The sequence below is a fragment of the Saimiri boliviensis genome, chromosome 7, assembly GCF_048565385.1.
Source record: "Saimiri boliviensis isolate mSaiBol1 chromosome 7, mSaiBol1.pri, whole genome shotgun sequence".
Classification (NCBI taxonomy): domain Eukaryota; kingdom Metazoa; phylum Chordata; class Mammalia; order Primates; family Cebidae; genus Saimiri; species Saimiri boliviensis.
The window spans coordinates 40063822-40084677 of NC_133455.1; the positions used below are offsets into that span (position 1 = coordinate 40063822).

Below are 20856 nucleotides of genomic sequence, written 5' to 3' on the forward strand. Positions count from 1 at the left end.
ATTAAAATGGCTGCCATACCATATTTCTTCCATAGAAACTAGAAGCTGATAGTCTCGAAGTTAAAGCAAGCAAGGAGCAGGCTTTGCAAGATCTACAACAGCAAAGACAGCTGAACACAGATTTAGAGCTTAGAGCCACAGAATTGAGTAAACAACTTGAAATGGAGAAAGAAATGTAAGCTAAACCATCTTACTTATAAATTAAGGGAAAAGGTTATAAACTAAGTATTGAAATTTCCTTCAGATTTAAATTTTGCTATCGTAGTGCTTAAAGATTTATTAAATATTTATTTTGTGTTAATTTTATAAATTGCTGATGTTAATATGAATGAAAAAATAAAGCCATCATAATATGGTAAAACTTCACTACAGAGGACTGAAAACTTAGTTTTACAAACTTTGGGTCATGTGTTTTCAACAGTGATAAGCTGCTCATTTCTCTGGGGTAAATCATTTGTTTTGAAGTGTTTGCAAATTTGAATAAATTAATGTAAAATTTAAAAATTCAGGAATATTTATGTAATACTCAAAAGTAGTTAGACTTCTAGCTATACCAAGCAGGGAATGTATTCTTTCTGATAAGAAGTGATCTTGTCAGCCTGGGTAGCATAGCAAGATTTCTTGAGCCCGGGAGGTTAAAGCTGTCACACCACTGCACTCCAGCCTGGGTGACAAAGTGATACTTTGTCTTACAAAAAAAATAACCTCAGCTATGTGATGCATTCTGGCAGATTGTCTATGTTTATAAAAACAAAGGAAACACAAATACCAGTGTAATTCTTGTTTTTGTTATTGAGGTGAAATTCACACATAGTTAAATGCACAGATTTTTACATATGTACTTTGAGTTTTAATAAGTGTGTATTCTTTGTATCTATGCATCTAGCCACAGCCCTATATAGGACATTTTCATCACTACTGGAGTTTTTTCACTTGCCCTTCTAGTCAATATCTTCCTTATTCTTTTCCTGTAGAAAACCACATGGTACCCTGCCACAAGTATTATGGTATTGGTACCTAATATCATTTTACTTAATATAATCATGATATTGAAAATCATAAATGTAGCTAAGTTTGTGTGGTATAACACACAAAAATAACCATAAAAAATTTAATATACCATCAGATGGTATTTTAAATGTAGCTTCGACTTTATTATTTTTCAAGATTGTCTTGACTCTTGTACGTTCATTGCTTTTCCATATACATTTTTGCATTAAGTTGTCCATTTCTGCAAATAAAGCTGTTGGATTTTGATTAGAATTGCATTGAAATTGTAAATCAATCTGGGGAGAAGTGACATCTTAACACTGAATCTTCTAGTACACAAACATATGTCTTTATCTACTTGGGCCTTCTTTAATTTCTTTAAGTAGTATTTTTTTTTTTTTAAATTGCACTTTAGGTTCTGGGGTACATGTGCAAAACATGCAGGATTATTGCATAGGTACATACATGACAATATGGTTTGCTGCCTCCACGCCTCCATCACTTGTATCTGGCATTTCTCTCCCTGTTATCCCTCCCCAACCTCATTACCCGCAGCTGCCCATCCCCTATTCTCCACCAACAGACCCTAGTGTGTGATGCTCCCCTCCCTGTGTCTATGAGTTCTCATTGTTCAACACCCACCTATGAGTGAGACATGTGGTGTTTGTTTTTCTGTTCTTGTGTCAGTTTGCTGAGAATGATGGTTTCCAGATTCATCCATGTTCCTACAAAGGACATAAACTCATCATTTTTTATGGCTGCATAGTATTCCATGGTTTGTATGTGCCACATTTTCCTTGTGCAGTCTGTCATCGATAGGCATTGGGGTTGGTTCCAGGTTTTTGCTATGGTAAACAGTGCCACACATACGTGTGCATGTGTCTTTATAATAGGATGATTTATAATCCTTTAGATTATACCCAGTAATGGGATTGCTAGGTCAAATGGAATTTCTATTTCTATGTTTTTGAGGAATCGCCACACAGTCTTCCACAATGGTTGAATTAATTTACACTTTCACCAACAGTGTAAAAGTGTTCCTATTTCTCCACATTCTCGCCAGCATCTGTTGTCTCCAGATTTTTTTTTTTTTTTTTTTTTTTTTTTTTTTTTTTTTGAGATGGAGTTTCGCTCTTGTTACCCAGGCTGGAGTGCAATAGCGCGATCTCGGCTCACCACAACCTCCGCCTCCTGAGTTCAAGCAATTCTCCTGCCTCAGCCTCCCGAGTAGCTGGGACTACAGGCGTCCGCCACCATGCCCAGCTAATTTTTTGTATTTTTAGTGGAGACGGGGTTTCACCATGTTGACCAGAATGGTCTCGATCTCTTGACCTCGTGATCCACCCGCCTCGGCCTCCCAAAGTGCTGGGATTACAGGCGTGAGCCACCGTGCCCAGGCTGTCTCCAGATTTTTTAATGATTGCCATACTAACCAGCATGAGATGGTATCTCAATGTGGTTTTGATTTGCATTTCTCTAATGACCAGTGATGATGAGCATTTTTTCATGTTTGTTGGCCTCATATATGTCTTCTTTTGAAAGTGTCTATGTCCTTTGCCTAATTTTGAATGGGTTTGTGTTTTTTTTTTCTTGTAAATCTGTTTTAGTTTTTTGTAGATTCGGGATATTAACTGTTTGTCAGATGGGTAGATTGCAAAAAATTTTTCCCATTCTCTTGGTTGCTGGTTCACTGTAATGACTCTTTCTTTTGCTGTGCAGAAGCTCTGGAGTTTAATTAGATCCCATTTGTCTATTTTGGCTTTTGTTGCCAATGCTTTTGGTGTTTTAGTCATGAAGTCCTTGCCTACACCTATGTCCTGAATGGTTTTACCTAGGTTTTCTTCTAGGGTTTTTATGGTGTTAGGTTTTATGTTTAAGTCTTTAATCCATCTGGAGTTAATTTTAGTGTAAGGTGTCAGAAAGGGGTCCAGTTTCTGCTTTCTGCACATGGCTAGCCAGTTTTCCCAACACCATTTATTAAACAGGGAATCCTTTCCCCATTGCTTGTTTTTGTCAGGTTTTTCAAAGATCAGATGGTTGTAGATGTGTGGCATTGCCTCTGAGGCCTCTGTTCTGTTCCATTGGTCTATATCTCTGTTTTGGTACCAGTACCATGCTGTTTTGATTACTGTAGCCTTGTAGTATAGTTTGAAATCAGGTAGCATGATGCCTCCGGCTTTGTTCTTTTTGCTTAGAATTGTCTTGGCTATGCGGGCTCTCTTGTGGTTCCATATGAAGTTTAAGGCAGTTTTTTCCAGTTCTGTGAAGAGGCTCATAGGTAGCTTGATGGGGATAGTGCTGAATTTATAAATTACTTTGGGCAGTATGGCCATTTTCACAATATTGATTCTTCCTAACCATGAACGTGGAATGTTTCTCCATCTGTTTGTGTTCTCTCTCATTTTCTTGAGCAGTGGTTTGTAGTTCTCCTTAAAGAGGTCCTTTACATCCTTTGTTAGTTGTATTCCTAGGTATTTTATTCTCTTTGTAACAATTGTGAATGGCAGTGCATTCTTGATGTGGCTCTCTTTAAGTCTGTTATTGGTGTATAGGAATGCTTGTGATTTCTGCACATTGATGTTGTATCCTGAGACTTTGCTGAAGTTGCTTATCAGTTTAAGAAGATTTTGGGCTGAGATGACGGGGTCTTCTAAATGTACAGTCATGTCATCTGCAAATAGAGACAATTTGACTTCCTCCTTTCCTAATTTAATACCCTTTATTTCTTTTTCTTGCCTGATTGTTCTGGCTAGAACTTCCAATACTATATTGAATAGGAGTGGTGAGAGAGGGCATCCTTGTCTAGTACCACATTTCAAAGGGAATGCTTCTAATTTTTGTCCATTCCATATGATATTGGTTGTTAGTTTGTCATAAATAGCTTTTATTAATTTGAGATATATTCTGTTGATACCTAGTTTATTGAGAGTTTTTAGCATAAAGGGCTGTTGAATATTGTTGAAGGCCTTCTCTGCATCTATTGAGATAATCATGTGATTTTTGTCTTTGGTTCTGTTTATGTGATGGATTACGTTTATAGGCTTGCGTATGTTAAACTGGCCTTGCATCCCTGGGATGGAGGCTACTTGATCGTGTTGGATAAGCTTTTCGATGTGCTGGTGGAATTGTTTTGCCAGTATTTATTGAAGATTTTTGCATCAACGTGCTTCATGGATATTGGCCTGAAGTTTTCTTTTTTTGTTGAGTCTGTCGGGTTTTGGTATCAGGATGATGTTTGTCTCATAAAATGATTTGGGAAGAATTCCCTTTTTGGATTGTTTGGTATAGTTTCAGAAGGAGTGGTACCAGCTCCTCTTTGTATGTCTGGTAGAATTCAGCTGTGAACCCATGTGGACCTTGGCTTTTTTTGGTTGGTAGGCTATTAATTGCTTCCTCAACTTCAGACCTTGTTATTGGTCTATTCAGGGTTTCGACTTTTTCCTGGTTTAGGCTTGGAAGGGTGCAAGTGTCCAGGAATATATCCATTTCTTCGAGGTTTACTGGTTTGTGTGCATAGAGTTGTTTGTAGTAATCTCTGATGGTAATTTGTATTTCTGTGGAATCAGTGGTGATATCCTGTTTATCATTTTTCATTGCATCTATTTGATTCTTCTCTCTTTTCTTTTTTATTAATCTGGCCAACAGTCTGTCTATTGTGTTGATCTTTTCAAAAAACCAGCTCCTGGATTTATTGATTTTTTGAAAGTTTTTTTGTGTCTCTATCTCCTTCAGTTCTGCTCTGATCTTAGTTATTTCTTGTCTTCTGCTACCTTGTGGGTTTTCTTTTTTTTTTTATCTTACTCCTCTAGGTCTTTCAATTTTGATGATAGGGTATCAATTTTCTATCTTTCCTTGCTTCTCATGTGAGTATTTATGTCTATAAATTTTCCTTTAGACACTGTTTTAAATGTGTCCCAGAGATTTTGGTACATTTTGTCTTCATTCTCGTTGGTTTCAAAGATCATCTTTATTTCTTCCTTCATTTCATTGTGTATCCAGTCAATATTCAAGAGCTAGTTGTTCAGTTTCCCTGCAGTTGTGGGGTTTTGAGTTGGTTTCTGAATCCCGAGTTCTAATTTGATTGCACTGTGGTCTGAGAGACTGTTTGTTATGATTTACATTCTTTTGCATTTGCTGAAGAGTGATTTACTTCCAATTATTTGGTCAATTTTAGAGTAGGTGTGATATGGTGCTGAGAAGAATGTATGTTCTGTGGATTTCAGGTGGAGGGTTCTGTGTATGTCTATTAGGTTTGCTTGGTCCCGATCTGAGTTCAATTCCTGGATATCCTTGTTAACTTTCTGTCTTGTTGATCTGTCTAATAATGACAGTGGAATGTTATAGTCTCCCACTATTATTGTGTCAGAGTCTAAGTCTCTTTGTAGGTTGTTAAGAACTTGCTTTATGTATCTGGATGCTCCTATATTGGGTGTGTTTATATTTAGGATCATTAGCTCTTCTTGTTGCATTGATTCTCTTACCATTTTGTAATGCCCTTCTTTATCTCTTTTGATCTTTGTTGGTTTAAAGTCTATTTTATCAGAGACTAGGATTGCAATTCCTGCTTTTTTTTTTTTTTTTTTTTTCCTCTCCATTTGTTTGGTAATCTTCCTCCGTCCCTTTATTTTGAGTTTTTCTGTGTCCTTGCACATGAGATGGGTTTCCTGAATACAGCACACTGATGGGTTTTGACTTTTTGTCCAATTTGCCAGTCTGCGTCTTTTGATTGGGGCATTTACCCCATTTACATTTAAGGTTAATATTGCTATGTGTGAATTTGATCCTGCCATTTTGATGCTAGCTGGTTGTTTTTCCCATTCATTAACCCAGTTTCTCCATTGTGTCGATGCTTTTTACCACTGATACATTTTTGGAGTGGCTGGTACTGGTTGTTCCTTTCCATGTTTAGTGCTTCTTCCAGGAGCTCTTGTAAGGCAGGCCTGGTGGTAATGGAATCTCTCTGCAATTGCTTGTTTGTAAAGGATTTTATTTCTCCTTTGCTTATGAAGCTTAGTTTGGCTGTATATGAAATTCTAGGTTGAAAGCTCATTTCTTTAAGGATGTTGAATATTGGTCCCCACTTTCTTCTGGCTTGTATGGTTTCTGCTGAGAGATCCACTGTGAGTCTGATGGGCTTTCCTTTGTGGGTAACCTGACCTTTCTCTCTGGCAGCCCTTAAGCTTTTTTGCCTTCATTTCAACCCTGGTGAATCTGACGATTATGTGCCTTGGGGTTGCTCTTCTTGAGGAATATCTTTGTGGTGTTCTCTGTATTACCTGGACTTGAATATTGGCCTGCCTTGCTAGGTTGAGAAGTTTTCCTGGATGATATCCTTGAAGAGTCTTTTCCAGCTTGGATTCATTCTCTCCATCACATTCAAGTACACCTATCAAACATAGATTAGGTCTTTTCACATAATCCCATATTTCTTGGAGGCTTTGTTCATTTCTTTTCAATATTTTTTTCTTTAATCTTGCCTTCTCGTTTTATTTCATTGAGTTGATCTTCAATCTCTGATATAATTTCTTCTGTTTGATCGATTTGGCTATTGAAACTTGTGTATGCTTTGCGAAGTTCTTATCTTGTGTTTTTCAGCTCCATTAAGTCATTTATATTCTTCTCTAAGCTGTTTATTCTCGTTAGCATTTCATCAAACCTTTTCTCAAGGTTCTTAGTTTCTTTGCATTGGGTTAGAACATGTTCTTTTAGTTCAGAGAAGTTTGTTATTACTCACCTTCTGAAGCCTGTTTCTGTCAATTCATCAGACTCATTCTCCATCCAGCTTTGTTCCTTTGCTGCTGCTGAGTTGTGATCCTTTCGAGGAGGAGAGCCGTTCTGGTTTTGGGTGTTTTCATCCTTTTTTTGCCGCTTTCTTCCCATCTTTGTGGATTTATCTACCTGTGGTCTTTGTAGTTCTTGACTTTTGGATGGGGTCTCTGAGTGGATGTCCTTTTTGTTGATGTAGTTATTTCTTTCTGTTTTTTAGTTTTCCTTCTAACATTCAGGTCCCTCTGCTGTAGGACTGCTGGAGGTCTACTCCAGACCCTGCTTGTCTGGGGGGGTCACCTGCAGTGACTACAGAAGAGTAAGGGTTGCTGCCAGTTTCTTCTTCTGCCATCTTCTTCCCAGAAGGATACCCACCAGATGTCAGCCTGAGCTCTCCTTTATGAGATGGCTCTTTGAATCTACAGGGGTCAGGGAGCTGCTTGAGGAGTCAGTTTGTCCCTTATAGGAGTTCAAGTGCCAGTGTGTGAGCTCTGTTGTTCTGTTCAGAGCTACTGGGCAGATAAATTTAAGTCTGCTGCAGTGGAACTCATAACCGCCTTTTTTTCAGGTGCTCTGTCCTGGGAAGGTGGGGCTTTATTTATAAGTTCCTGACCTGCTGCTGCCTTTTTTCAGAGCTGCCCTGCCCAGCAAGGAGGTAGCCTAGTCACAGTCTGTCAGCAGAGGCATTGCTGAGCTTTCGAGGGCTCTGCCCAGCTGCTGTGTGAACTTCCTCTTGGTTTTGTTTGTAGAGGTTTAGTTAGAACTGCCTCGGTAATGGCGGTCTGGCTCAGTAATGGCAAACTGCCTCGGTAGTGGCAGACACCCTTCCCCCAGCAGAGCTGGACTGTCCCAGGTCCAGCTGTGCTTGCTGGGAAACTCTCAGTCCAGAGCATGTCAGATTGCTGGACTTTGTGGAGGTGGGACCTGCCGAGCCAGGTCACCTGGCTCCCTGTTTCAGCCCCCTTTTTTTCAGTTGAATGGGCGGCTCTGTCTCCCAGGTGTTCCAGGCACCAGTTGAAATGGCCACCCAGATTTGTGTGAGTTTTTGTGTGGAGACCTGCTGCGCTGGCTGAAACAGCCATGTTGAAAGCTTGTGGTGCTTTTCACCCCAGGGATCTCCTGGTCTGTGGGCAGTAATAACTCATTTGGAAATGTGGTGTTCACTTACCCTCTGCGTTGTTCTCTCTGGGACTGGTACTCCAGAGCTTGTACCTATTTGGCCATCTTGCATCCACCTCTGTAGTATTTTAAGTAGTATTTTTAACATAGACATCTTGTTCATCTTTTGTTAAATTTATTCCTGAGTATTTTTCAATGCAATTATAAATTGTTATTTAAATTTAATTTTCCACTTCCTTGTGACTAGTATAAAAATACAGTTTTTTATATTGACTTTCTCCCTTTAACCTTGCCCAATTTACTTTTTAGTTTTAGTAGTTGTTTATAGAGTTCTTGACGTTTTTCTAATTAGAAAATGATGTTATCTGCGAATAGAGACAAATTTACTTCTTCCTTTCCAACCTATAGGCCTTTTATGCCTTTTTCTCACTGGTTTGGACATACAGTAAAATTTTGAATATAAATTTTGTAATAGCAAACATCTTTGCATTATTTCTAATCTTAGGCAGGAAATATTAAATGTTTCATCATTACATTTGAGGTTAGCTATAGGTTTTTCTGAGATTCCCTTTATCAGATTGAGGACATTACCTTGGATACCTAGTTATTTTTTTAAAAAAAATTATCGGCCTTGTGGCTCACGCCTGTAATCCCAGAACTTTGGGAGGCGGGCCAATCACCTGAGGTCAGGAGTTTGAGACCAGCCTGGCCAGCATGGTGAAACCCCATCTCTAATAAAAATACAAAAATCAACTAGGCGTGGTGGCATGCACCTGTAATCCAGCTATTTGGGAGGCTGAGGTATGGAAATTGCTTGAACTTGGGAGGTAGAGATTGTGGTGAGCTGAGATTGCACCACTGCACTCCAGGGCCACTGTACTCCAGCCTGGGCGACAGAAAAAATTATTGTGCTTGGATTGAATTTTATCAACTTCTTTTTTCTGTATCTATTGGTATGATCATGTGGATTTTCTCTTTTATTCTGTTAATATGGTCAATTACATTGATTTACTATTAAAAGAACCTTGCTTTTCTGGAATAAATTCACTTGACCATGCTATATTACCTTTTTATATATTGCTGTTTTTTATTTGATAATACTTTGTTAAAAATTTTTTATATATTTATAAGGTATGTTGGTCTGTAGTATTCCTTTAATATCATTGTCAGATTTTGATATCAGAGTTATAGTGGCCTTAAAAAGGAATTGAGAAATATTTCCTCATCTTCTCCTTTCTGAAGTAGTTTGTATGGGGCGGATATAATTTGTTTCTTAAATGTTTGATAGAATTCATTAGTGAACCAGCTAGGCTTGGAGTTCTTTTTCTGGGTTGTTTCCTTTGGGGTTCAATTCATTTAATAGATAGAGAGCTATTCTGATTTTCTGACTTTTTTTTTGCTTGAGTCAGTTTTGGTAATTTCTTTTAGAAATGTGTTCATTTCCTCTAAACTTCAAATTTATTGGCATAATGTTGTTCATAACATTATACTTTTAAAGTCTGTAGGATCTGTGGTAGTTTTCCTCCTTTATTCTTAATATTGGTAATTTGTCTTTTTAAAAATCAGTTTAATTAGAGATTTATTAGTTTTGTCAGAATTTTGTAAAAGCTTTTGATTTAATTGATTTTGACAATTTTTTATGTTATTTATTTCTCCTCTTTGTTGTTTCCATCTTTAGACTTTATGTTTACTTTGCTTTTTAAAACAGCTTTTAAATGTGAAAGCTTCTCTGTGTCTGTCTACATTTTGTAGTGTCTGTTTCTTTTCTTCAGTTACCCACTTTTCACTTGTCAATGCGAGATGTAAGATTTATGCAGATGGTAGTATTAAGTCTTATTCTAATAAAATCAGCGTATTATGACAGTTTTGCCACAGATGTAACAAATTATCTTGAAGGAGGGTATCTTTTTTCTAATTTGCACTAAAGTGCTCAGTGGATTCATGGCAGCTCTGAGTATAAGGATGGATTGGTTTAGAAGATATTAAGACCTTTAAGATTTATTGGTTTATAAAGTTTCAAATGTCTCTGGTGGCAGAATGGGTATGTGCTTCTGAACATATATAGTCATAAAAGTGCTGAGCTGCAGCATCAGTCCTTCACTCCCAAGGTAAAATTAATCTCTTGCCCAGCTTATCCTTGATATTGATGCTGAATTTGGGTCCTGCCATGATGAGATTTTCAGTAAGCACATCACTCACCAGAAAATTTTTTGGATAAAAATCAGTTCCACCCCAATTATTTGGATGTCTTCATATGGCTGGTTATATTTTAGTGCATTTTGTCTTTAAACATAAAATCAGCTACTCTGAATGAATTGGTGGACTTGACTTGTGTCAAGGGGATGAGGGCTCTTGACTCTTCCAGTAGTAAAGGTGGAGACTAAACGCCTGAGAAAAGTCTTCTTCAGGAAGATGAAATAAAACCTATCAGGTTTCACATCTTCATGGTTTTCATCCTTGTTTGGAGATACGATGGTGAAAATATTCTTATTTTTATATCTACTAAATTGGGTCCTGATACTTTGAATCGGAGGATATAGAAGTGTATCTTGTGCATCAGGTATCATTACTTCTCACTGCAGTTTTCAGTGCCTAGATATTTGAGGAACATATCTGATCCGTTACATTACCGACCAAATGGTTCATCATTATCTCTAGAATCCAGTTATCAGTCCATGAAGATCACCTCTGAGACAGCTTTGGTTCTCTTCCCCCAAAACCCTACAGGCCCAATGGTTCTTTCTGTTTCCAATGGGCCCAATGGAAGTGGGCCCATTTTCATTCTGTGTTCTAATGTCATGGTTAAGAATTTACTCACAAGGCTCCCACATCCTTTTGGGGTAGGAAAACCTTTAATACCGAGATCTTTTTTGTCTATGTACTTTGTGCATACATTTCTCCTCTGGGGTGTTCTTACATATCTGGAGTACTACCTAGGCAAGGAAGGCTGGAGTCCCTTCTGCTCTTATGTCAGATAAACATATTGGGACTTTGATTAAAGCCCACCTATGAGCCCAGGGCTCAGCCCAAATAACAGGATGCAGGGCCCCCCTTTTGAGGGCCCATTTAAATTTATTCACCCAACTTTTCCCTCCCATCTTACAATGTATTTTCTGATTTCCTTTGTGATTTTTTCTTTGATGCATATGTTATAAGTAGGTTTACCTTTATTGAGGCTCTCCTAGATATATTATTGTTACTGATGTCTAATTTAATTCTATTGTGGTCAGAGAACATTTTTGGTAAAATTCAAATGTTTGAAACTAAGTCTTATTTAAGGCCCAGCATATGGCTTATCTTAATGAATTTTCTATGTGCACATATATGTACTCTTTGTTATTGGGTGAAGTGGTCTATAACAATTACAGTGCTGTTCTGGTGTTCTGGTTGTCTATATTCTTGCCAATTTTTTCCTCTGGTGGTTCTATTAGTTTCTAAAAAAGAGATGCTATAATTTCCAAGTATGATTGTTTATTTCTTCCTTTAGTTACTTAAAAAAAAAACAAGAAGTTTCACAGTGACTATGTAAGCCTCTATTTCCGTTTTGCTTTCTTTGATTCACATAACCTTATGATTTTGTAATTAATTTTGGAAAAGTTAAGCAGCATGGTAAATAAATATATTAAGTCTTAATTTTAGGGTTGCTTGACAGGGATTTTAATTATATTAAAATGATAAAATAATATTAGCATAATGACTTTTCCATTTGGACCTTTAAAAATCAGGGTGGCATAATATCTTGTGAACCTATTAAACTTTAATGTCTTCTCTAGTTATTTTTTAGAAGTTAAAACTGTGTTTCTAGAATTAAAAAGTTAAATTTCAAGGTATAAATACAGTTTTGAAATTGTATTAATGCACAGTTTCAAATATGTGATTAGTACATCTTTTAACAACCTCCCTTTAATATATCGTTGAATTATTTTTATTGGTTATAAATTTATACTGATTACATTTGAACTAGAGAGCATTCTAGAAATATTGTTACTTAGCATCTGGTTTTGACTTTAAAAATGGCTGTTATTTACAGTGTATTGGGGGTTTTTGCTGTATAATTTACATAGTTACTTTTATGAAAACAATAAAAGTCTATAGCTATTCTAAAATTATATCTTTATTTCTTCATTCTTGTGGTTGCTTTTTCATTCAGGTGTAAGAGACCTATATTAAGGAACAAATGATAGCAAATCCTTTGTATAATCTGCCAGGTTCCAGTGTTAAAGTAAATAATTTGTCTTCCCTCTATGTTTCTTTTATTTTCTTACTTGATTTTTTTCTGGGTTAACCATAAATATTTTGAAGTTTAAGAACTATCAAACATAATGTGCTTTATGTTTTTGAGGAAAGAGACAAAGTTCTGTGGTTGCTGGAGAACTAACATGATGAATAGATTCTTTATGGAAAAACATTTCTGGCTATTATAGACTAGAGGGTCTGTGATATGCAGTTTTTCTTTTTCTGGGGATTAGTTATGGTGGACAAAACTGGATTAAGTCAGGAGGCTTAGATAGTTTTGTCTTCACTATCAACTTATTTGACTTCAGAAAAATAATCTACATCTTTTAAGTGATAAAATGAGATGTTCTAAAGTATTTTTTAGTTGTGTGATTTTATGAAATTAGATTATTTTTACTTCTGAACTATACAAAAAAGTTTCAGAACTCAGTAATTGTTTATGATAATTTTGAATGGTAAATTAGAAATTGTAAATTACATGTTATTTAAAAAGATTGTTTCTTAAACAATCTTTAGAGTAACCAGTACAAGATTGGATCTTCAGAAAAAATCTGAAGCCCTTGAAAACATCAAGCAAAAGCTTACCAAGCAAGAGGAAGAAAAAGTAATACTGAAACAAGAATTGGAAACTTTAAGTCAAGGTGCAAAGATGCAGCACGAGGAGTTGAATAACAGAATTCAAACAACAGCAACAGAACTACAAAAAGTGAATATGGAGAAAGAAGCTTTAATGTCAGAACTTTCTACAGTAAAAGAGAAACTGTCAAAAGTTTCTGATTCTTTGAAAAACTCCAAAAGTGAATTTGAAAAGGAGAATCAGAAAGGAAAAGCTGCTATATTAGATTTGGTTAGTAGTTTACATTTACTTTCTTAGGGAGAAGTGATTATTTTATTTAAAATGTACTGATTTTTCTGCTTAGTTCACAGTTTGCTTTTCATCCCACATTTTAATAATTTAAAGTAGTTCTTATGAGGAAATTAGTTGTGATTGCTTCACCTGAAAAGAAGCCCAAGATAATGGTGTGGGTGTGTGTGTGCCTGTGAGTGTGCCATTTTCTAAAGGGCAAGAATATTTTCAGTTGAATATCACAATCTTTCTCCTGTGTTATTAGTATTTTGCCTTTATGTTCCTTTCTGTTTGGAGAAATTATTTTCTATCTGTACAGTTTTCCTCTTGTGATTATTTTTTAATTTATTGTTTTCTAAGTTTTCTTGCTCCCATTTTCTTGAAGCCCATTGCTCTAAAAGTAGTGTGGCAAGTTAATTATAATGAATTGTGTGACATAAAATATAATTTCCAAAGTGTTCTAAAATACTGTCTTAATATTGTTTAAAATATATTATTGTGACTTGGTTGATGATCAAAACCCTTAGTGTTTTGTTGTCCCTCCTCCATTACTTCTGTAATATTTGCCTATTTTTATCATTGAAACGGGTGACCCTGTCTCATCTTAGCTCATCAATAGTTTTAGTTTATTTCCTTGTTTGTATTTTACTAAGGTTATAAACTAAACTTCTTAAGGTTATTACAAATTTTTTTATGTAATATAGTTTTAATTATTTTTAGGAGAAAACTTGCAAAGAATTAAAGCATCAACTTCAAGTACAGATGGAAAACACACTTAAGGAACAGAAGGAACTGAAAAAGTCACTTGAAAAAGAGAAGGAGGTAAGATTTTCTTTTTTCTGTAACATAAAATATGTAAAGTATAGTCAGGTCTTTATATTTTAAATAAATATATAAAGCATGTTTGTTCTTGGGGGCGTTTCCACAGAGAATTTTTTATTTAAAAATATTTTCAAGGGAAAAAAAGTATTTTCACATTGATACTTAGGTCATACGTTTAATTCTCTGAAATGTAACAAATCATGTATATAGTTTAAAATTGTTATTTGCATTTTACCTACTATTAAAAAGACTTAAGCTAGTTTATAACCAAAGGTCCAAATAAAGAAATATAATTAATAAAGACAGCAAATTGAGTCAGTGAACTACAGAGTTAAGGAATATTATTATGGTTGAAAAAGAAATCTTAAAATGCTTTCTATAGAAATGACCTTTTAAAGGCTCTTTATTTCATGGACAGTTTTACTTATGCAGATGTATACTTGATAATGGTTGTATAACAACTAAGATATTTTTCTGTGGTTACTGCTTCTATTGTTTCCAGCAAAAACAGACAAGCACATGAGTAAACAAATAGGTATAATATATGGTTGTTACTCTCTGAAGCCATACCTGCTAGCTGTTAGAGTCCAGGCATGCAACTTTCTAGAAAATCTTATTTGATAAAGGAGCAAGACATAGTACTGACAAGTATTTGATGTGATTGTATTCTAGTTGTTGATTGAAAGCAGACTTGTGTTGTAGATGCCAGCCATGTAAGTAGCAAAATTATAATTGCTTCATGCCCAAGTTCTGAATCAAGATTGTCCAAATTTATATCCTGGCTATGCCATTTATTAGCTATGCCATTTTGCCATATTTTAGACAGAATATTTAATCTCTGTGCCCTGATTTCTATATGATAGAGTCTGTTTGGATCTATGTGATAGAGTTATTGTGAGAAATAAATACGTTAATATCTTTTTCTGTTTTTTTTTTTTGAGACGGAGCCTCGCTCTGTCGCCCAGACTAGAGTGCAATGGCGCAGTCTCGGCTCACTGCAACCTCTGCCTCCTGGGTTCTTGCAATTTCCTGCCTCAGCCTCCCAAGTAGCTGAGACTACAGGCACATGCCGCCATGTCTGGCTAATTTTTTTTTGTATTTTAGTAGAGATGGGCAGCCGTGTTGCCCAGGCTGGTCTCACACTCCTGAGCTCAGGCAATCCACCCACCTCGGCCTCCCAAAGTGCTGGGATTACAGGCATGAGTCACCTCGCCTGGCCAGGTTAATATCTTTTAAAGTACTCAGGACACTGACTATAATAAATCCTCATATGCTAGTTATTATTTTAACATTGGTTATCATATCATATCATCCTTATTGTCATACTATCTGACTCCTGTTTTGCATAAAAATATTTTGCTGTTCATTGTGGAGATAAGCTGAGACATCTGTGTATAACACTAAAACTTTTTCCAGAGTAACTTTGGATATGGGCAAATGTTCAAATGTAATGCTGAGTTCTTAGTGAACTATGCAGAGAACTGAAAACATGACTTTGGTTGGAGGGTGGGAGATAATAGTGGTTTACCTTGGCCACAGAGGAACCTGAGTGTGACTTCTGTGTGATATCTGAATTTGAAGAGAAACATATTCTGGTGGATTGTACAAACAAGGTAGAAGTAAAATATGCCCCAGATAGCTCTAAATGAGGTAACTGTTTGCAGTGTAGTTTTTTTTTTTTTTTTTTTTTAAATTATTTTTTGAAACAGAGTCTCACTCTATCACCCGGGTTGGAGTGCAGTGGTGCGATCTCAGCTCACTGTAACCTCCACCTCCTAGGTTCAAGTGATTTCCTGCCTCAGCCTCCCGAGTAGCTGGGATTACAGGTTCTCACCACCATGCCTGGCTAATTTTTGTATTTTTAATAGAGACAGATTTCACTATGTTGACCAGGCTGGTCTCAAGCTCCTGACCTCAAATGATCTGCCTGCCTCAGCCTCCTAAAGTGCTGGGATTATAGGAATGAGCACCTGGCCTGTGCAGCGTATTTTCATGTCATCAGACACTAAACATATTTGTTAAAAGTGATTTTGGTTTTATCATAGTTACTATATATTCTTTGTGACAATTGTGGCCAGTAGGCTTATTGGCATATAATAATGTTTTTGAAAGACAATAGACATCCAGCAATCATTGATGTTGACATACCTATTTTCTGTGATACAAGAGAATACTAATCCTGATCATTTACAGGCTCTAACTATATATATAAGTTAAAAAGAAAGGTAATGTTGAATAATAAAGATTAATCCAGCATGTCATCTAATAGCTATGTTGGTTGTGAAAGCAAGATGGGGGCAAGTGTCTTTACTGATTGATTATCTGTAGCCAACACCCTCAGTAATTTCTTCCTAGAGTAGTGCCTGGAGTGTAGTAGTTATTCAGTAAATTGTCTTTTGAATGAACAAATGAAGGCTAAATAGTTTTTTTTTCTTTTAGGCTTCTCATCAGTTGAAATTGGAACTCAATTCAATTCAGGAACAACTTACACAGGCCCAGAATACTTTAAAACAAAAGGAAAAAGAAGAGCAACAACTTCAGGGGAACATAAATGAGCTGAAGCAATCAAGTGAACAGAATAAAAAACAAATTGAAGCACTCCAAGGAGAACTTAAAATTGCTGTTTTACAGAAGGTAGTGATACATTTCTTTACTTTTAACAGGAAGAAAAACTTGGCAATTAAGAAAATAATACAATGATTAATACAGATGGATGAGTTGCCACATAGAAAAGTTTACATGAGCTAAATTTTTTTCTAAGTTCAGTATGTGAATAAAGCATTTTATTATATTATCAAATACCTGAATCTGGATTTCCATTCACTATAGCTGTTGTCAGATAATTGTTATTTAAAATTATAGTGCTAATCATTTGATAGCCATGAAACTACCTTATTAAAAATAATATATAACTGGCTGGGCACAGTGGCTCATGCCTGTAATCCGAGCACTCCGAGGTGGGTAGATCATCTGAGGTCAGGAGTTCAAGAACAGCCTGGCCAACATGGTAAAACCCAGTCTCTACTAAAAATACAAAAATTAGATGGACATGGTGGTACATACCTATAATCCCAGCTACTTGGGAAGCTGAGGCAGGAGAATCACTTGAACCCAGGAGGTGAAGGTTGCAGTGAGCTGCAATCATGCCACATGCTAGGTGACAGAGGGACTCTCTCTCTCAAAATAATAATAATAATAATAATAATATATAACTAACAACAATTAAGGGAATAATTTATGCAACATTCATAGTGTATTAGAAAAACTTAAATTTAAAATAAATTGTTCTTATTAAGGGGTAAGAACAAAAATTACAAAGTGGGGTATATTAAAAACTTTCAGTAGTATAAAGCTTCATATAGTTTTAATTATTTAATATTTTAAGTTATACCATAATGGTTTCCATTTCCAAACCTATTCTAATTTATTATTGAGCACGTTTTTTATTCTTAAGTTTTTTAATACTTGTCCAGACCAAGAGTTATAAAAACAGATTGTACTTAATATGAAATATAAGAACAAAATGATTTAGTTCTCTACTGTTAATATGTCCGTGTTAATTGATCTGTGGAGAAGAAAGTAGAATCCCTACTATGTAGAATAAACTAAATATACCATACCACTAGAGTACGAAGTATATAAATTAAAACAATAAAAAAATACACATTTTATGTTGACTGCTGTTTTTATAACTATTATGCTACTTTACAAAATAGTAGTTCTCTAATAATACAACCAAGAATAGACAAATGTGTCTATTCTTTTGTTTGTGTTACCATATATAATCAAAATCAGCATATAATTATCACAGTGCATGCTTGGTTGTATACTTTCAGATCCTGAGGTCATTTTCTTCAAAATGTGCTAGGCTTGTATCTAAGTATTTACAAAATCTTCATTTTTATAGCATCATAACTTAGTGAAATAAAAAATGCAAGTATTTTTCTCATTTTTTTTATTTAAAATATATGAGTCACAGTAACATTTCTTTTGGATTTGTGATTACTATATATTGCCTGTACAGTTGACCCCCCATATCTGTAGATTCTGTAACTGCAGTTGGAATTGAAAATATTTGAGAGAAGAGAAGCAATAAAAAGTTACAGTAGAGCATTAAAAAATAATACAAAATTGGTTGGCTGCAGTAGCTCACACCTGTAATCACAGCACTTTGGGAGGCCGAGATGGGAAGATCACCTAAGGGCAGGAGTTCGAGACCAGCTTGACCAACATGGTGCAACCCTGTCTCTAGTAAAAATACAAAAATTAGCTGGGCATAGTGGTGTGCATCCATAGTCCAAGCTACTTGGGAGGCTGAGGCTACTTGGGAGGCAGGAGAATTGCTTGAACCTGGGAGGTGGAGGTTGCAGTGAGCCAAGATCATGCCACTGCACTCCAGCTTGGGCAACAGACTGAGACTCTGTCTCAAAAAAGCAAAACAAAACAAAACCAAAACAAACAAGAAAACAAAAATTTTAAATACAGTAAAACAACTACTTCCATAGCATTTACATTGTATTAGGTATTGTAAGTCATCTAAAGATGTTCAAGCCAGGCAGATCTGAATTTATATTTTGTTTAGTTTTATTAAATTTGGACACACGTTAGCTTACTGGTCATAGAGAAATGATTCTTTCTTCCGAGCTCAATTAAATGGAGTCATAGAGTTGTTATAAAGATTGAGATAATGTATTTAAGGTTTCTAGTACTGTGACCCATACAATGTAGAAGTAAAACAGTTGTTGGATATTATATGGAAGTATAGCACACTGTGATCTGAAAGTGTCAGTGTATGTGGCAGACCATGTAGTAATAGGCCACGACAAAGTTACCATTGTCACTGGCCCATGGTGAAGTAGGGAAAACAAGGATAATGTTTAGATGTATTTGTGTACATGCTTTAAAAAAAAAAGATATATATATATATAAAACAAAAATATATATACACACACATTATAGATATCTATAGATAGATAGCTTAATATCTATAGATATAGATATCTATAATTTTTCACATTGAAGATCATAATGCATTTACACATTTCTACATATATAAATAAAAAGTAATAGTACAACATTAAAAATAATACAAAATTTTAAATACAGTAAAAGAACTATTTACATAGCATTTATGTTGTTAATACTGTGTTACCTAATGATATTGTAAGTTATCTAGAGATGATTTTAAACATTATATATAGCATAGGACTATTTGGGACTTGCTGATGTAGAATCAAGAAAGCATGCTGTTAAATCAAAAATCCCTCGCCAACTTTGTTCAAAAGCTAATGTGGAAATATAAAATGAATAGGGTGTGGCTCCTTACTCTCAAGTAGCTTATAATTTAATGAGAAAGAAAGTATGTAAAGAAACAGAAGACTGTATTATGTAAGGGAGCAGTTATCAAACTTGCATTTATCTGTTTTTTTTTTTTCTCATTTAACTTCTTCACTAGTGGTTTGAGTTCCTCAAAGAGAACTTTGTCTTTTCTAGCAAATAAGCACTTAGTCATTTTTAAGAAATGAATGAATCAGTCTGTCATAGGAAAAGTACTGAAAGCCCAAACATGAGCCCAAAGAGCCATTATGGTCATTATTGAGACTTTAAAAGTCAAATACCTGTTTTTCATGCCATGTACATGTATGTATTTTAACTATATCATAATTTGTGCATATCTCCTGATCTTCTTGAAGACTAAAGACAAGTTTAGAGGAGCTTTAAAACTTTATGAGATTTTCTTTTTCTGCCTTGATATTAATTAAGATGACCTGTAGAATTTTCTTGAGTTATTCTTGAATTTCCAAGGGTAGAAACTATATATTAATACTTCAACAAAGTAATAGCTTCTTTCTTTCATGTACAAGTTTCCCTTATTCCACCTTAAATTAGGTCAGCTGAGGCATCTAGCATTGCACGCTCCATCAGAAAGTAATTGTTAATCCTTCTCCTGAGACCTGATAGTACTTCCCAGTGAAATGCCTTTTTTAATTTAATTACTTTTGTATTTTATAGTCTTTAAATTGAAACTTGTTAGATTTTGTAATTCTTTGACTTTATAAGTAAGGTTCTACCCTATTGAGGTAGAATTTTAGGATTTAAGTGTAGTTCATCTTATTCTTTGGAATTTTCTGCTAGATATCTGGATTTTGCTTTATATTTGTAATTGGTTTTTGGAATGCATACTGTTTTAAATAACCAATGTATGTTTCAGACAGAGCTTGAGAGTAAACTACAGCAGCAGTCCACACAGACAGCACAAGAACTTGCAGCAGAGAAAGAGAAAGTGTCAGTATTACAAAACAACTACGAAAAATGTCAGGAAACTTTAAAACAGCTTCAATCTGATTTCTATGGGAAGGAGTCTGAACTTCTAGCTACCAGGCAAGATCTGAAGGTATAGTAAACTATACTGTACCGTTAAAAACTCTGTAAGTTATTTATAGACATTTATTAAATGATCTGTTTGAATCCAGATGGGCAAGGGAATGTTAGTATTTGTGGAATAGCGTGCTGTTTTCTATTAAATTATTATTTTTGTATTAGCATGCTTTAAAAAATTGTTTTGTATTATAACAAAATAATATACATAAATGTGGACATTTTAAAATGACATAATAGTAAGATATTTTGGATATATCTTAATTGTGACACTGTTAACTTATGTAAGTATTATGCTGTCTTTATGTGCGAATAATTTTAAAAATGGCCTGCTGTTAGAAAATCTAAGGAGTTTTAAATGTAAACCACTTGTGAAAAATGCAAGCAATTTTACCATGGCTTCTCAGGCAATTCTGACTTTAGTTTTATATACCTGTCAAGTTACCAAGATTACTGGAATGCCTAATGATTAAAATTAGGAGATTATAGCTCAAAAGAAACTTACCTTAATTATGTAACAATGTACAGAAATTTTGGTTATGGTAATACTATTTGATTAAAGTATCAAGTTTATCAAATTGAAGGATAATCGGAAAAGGGTAAAAATTTTAGGTCACATGACAGTATCAGTTTTCTAAGGAAAATGGAATATTTGTGTTCTCTCACAGAAGGTTCAGCCAGTTTTTTTTCTCTCTTTT

General features: G+C 35.2%; 1 protein-coding gene across 1 annotated transcript in view; it reads left to right on the plus strand.

The window, feature by feature from the left end:
• Positions 1-20856, plus strand: part of EEA1 (early endosome antigen 1) — a 155388-nt gene that overhangs the window by 119499 nt on the left and 15033 nt on the right. Inside the window, exons 18-22 of the mRNA XM_039472113.2 lie at positions 36-175; positions 12628-12958; positions 13679-13780; positions 16220-16414; positions 19992-20174. Of these exons, the coding sequence (XP_039328047.2) occupies positions 36-175; positions 12628-12958; positions 13679-13780; positions 16220-16414; positions 19992-20174 (951 nt within the window). The remainder of the gene's footprint in view (positions 1-35; positions 176-12627; positions 12959-13678; positions 13781-16219; positions 16415-19991; positions 20175-20856) is intronic.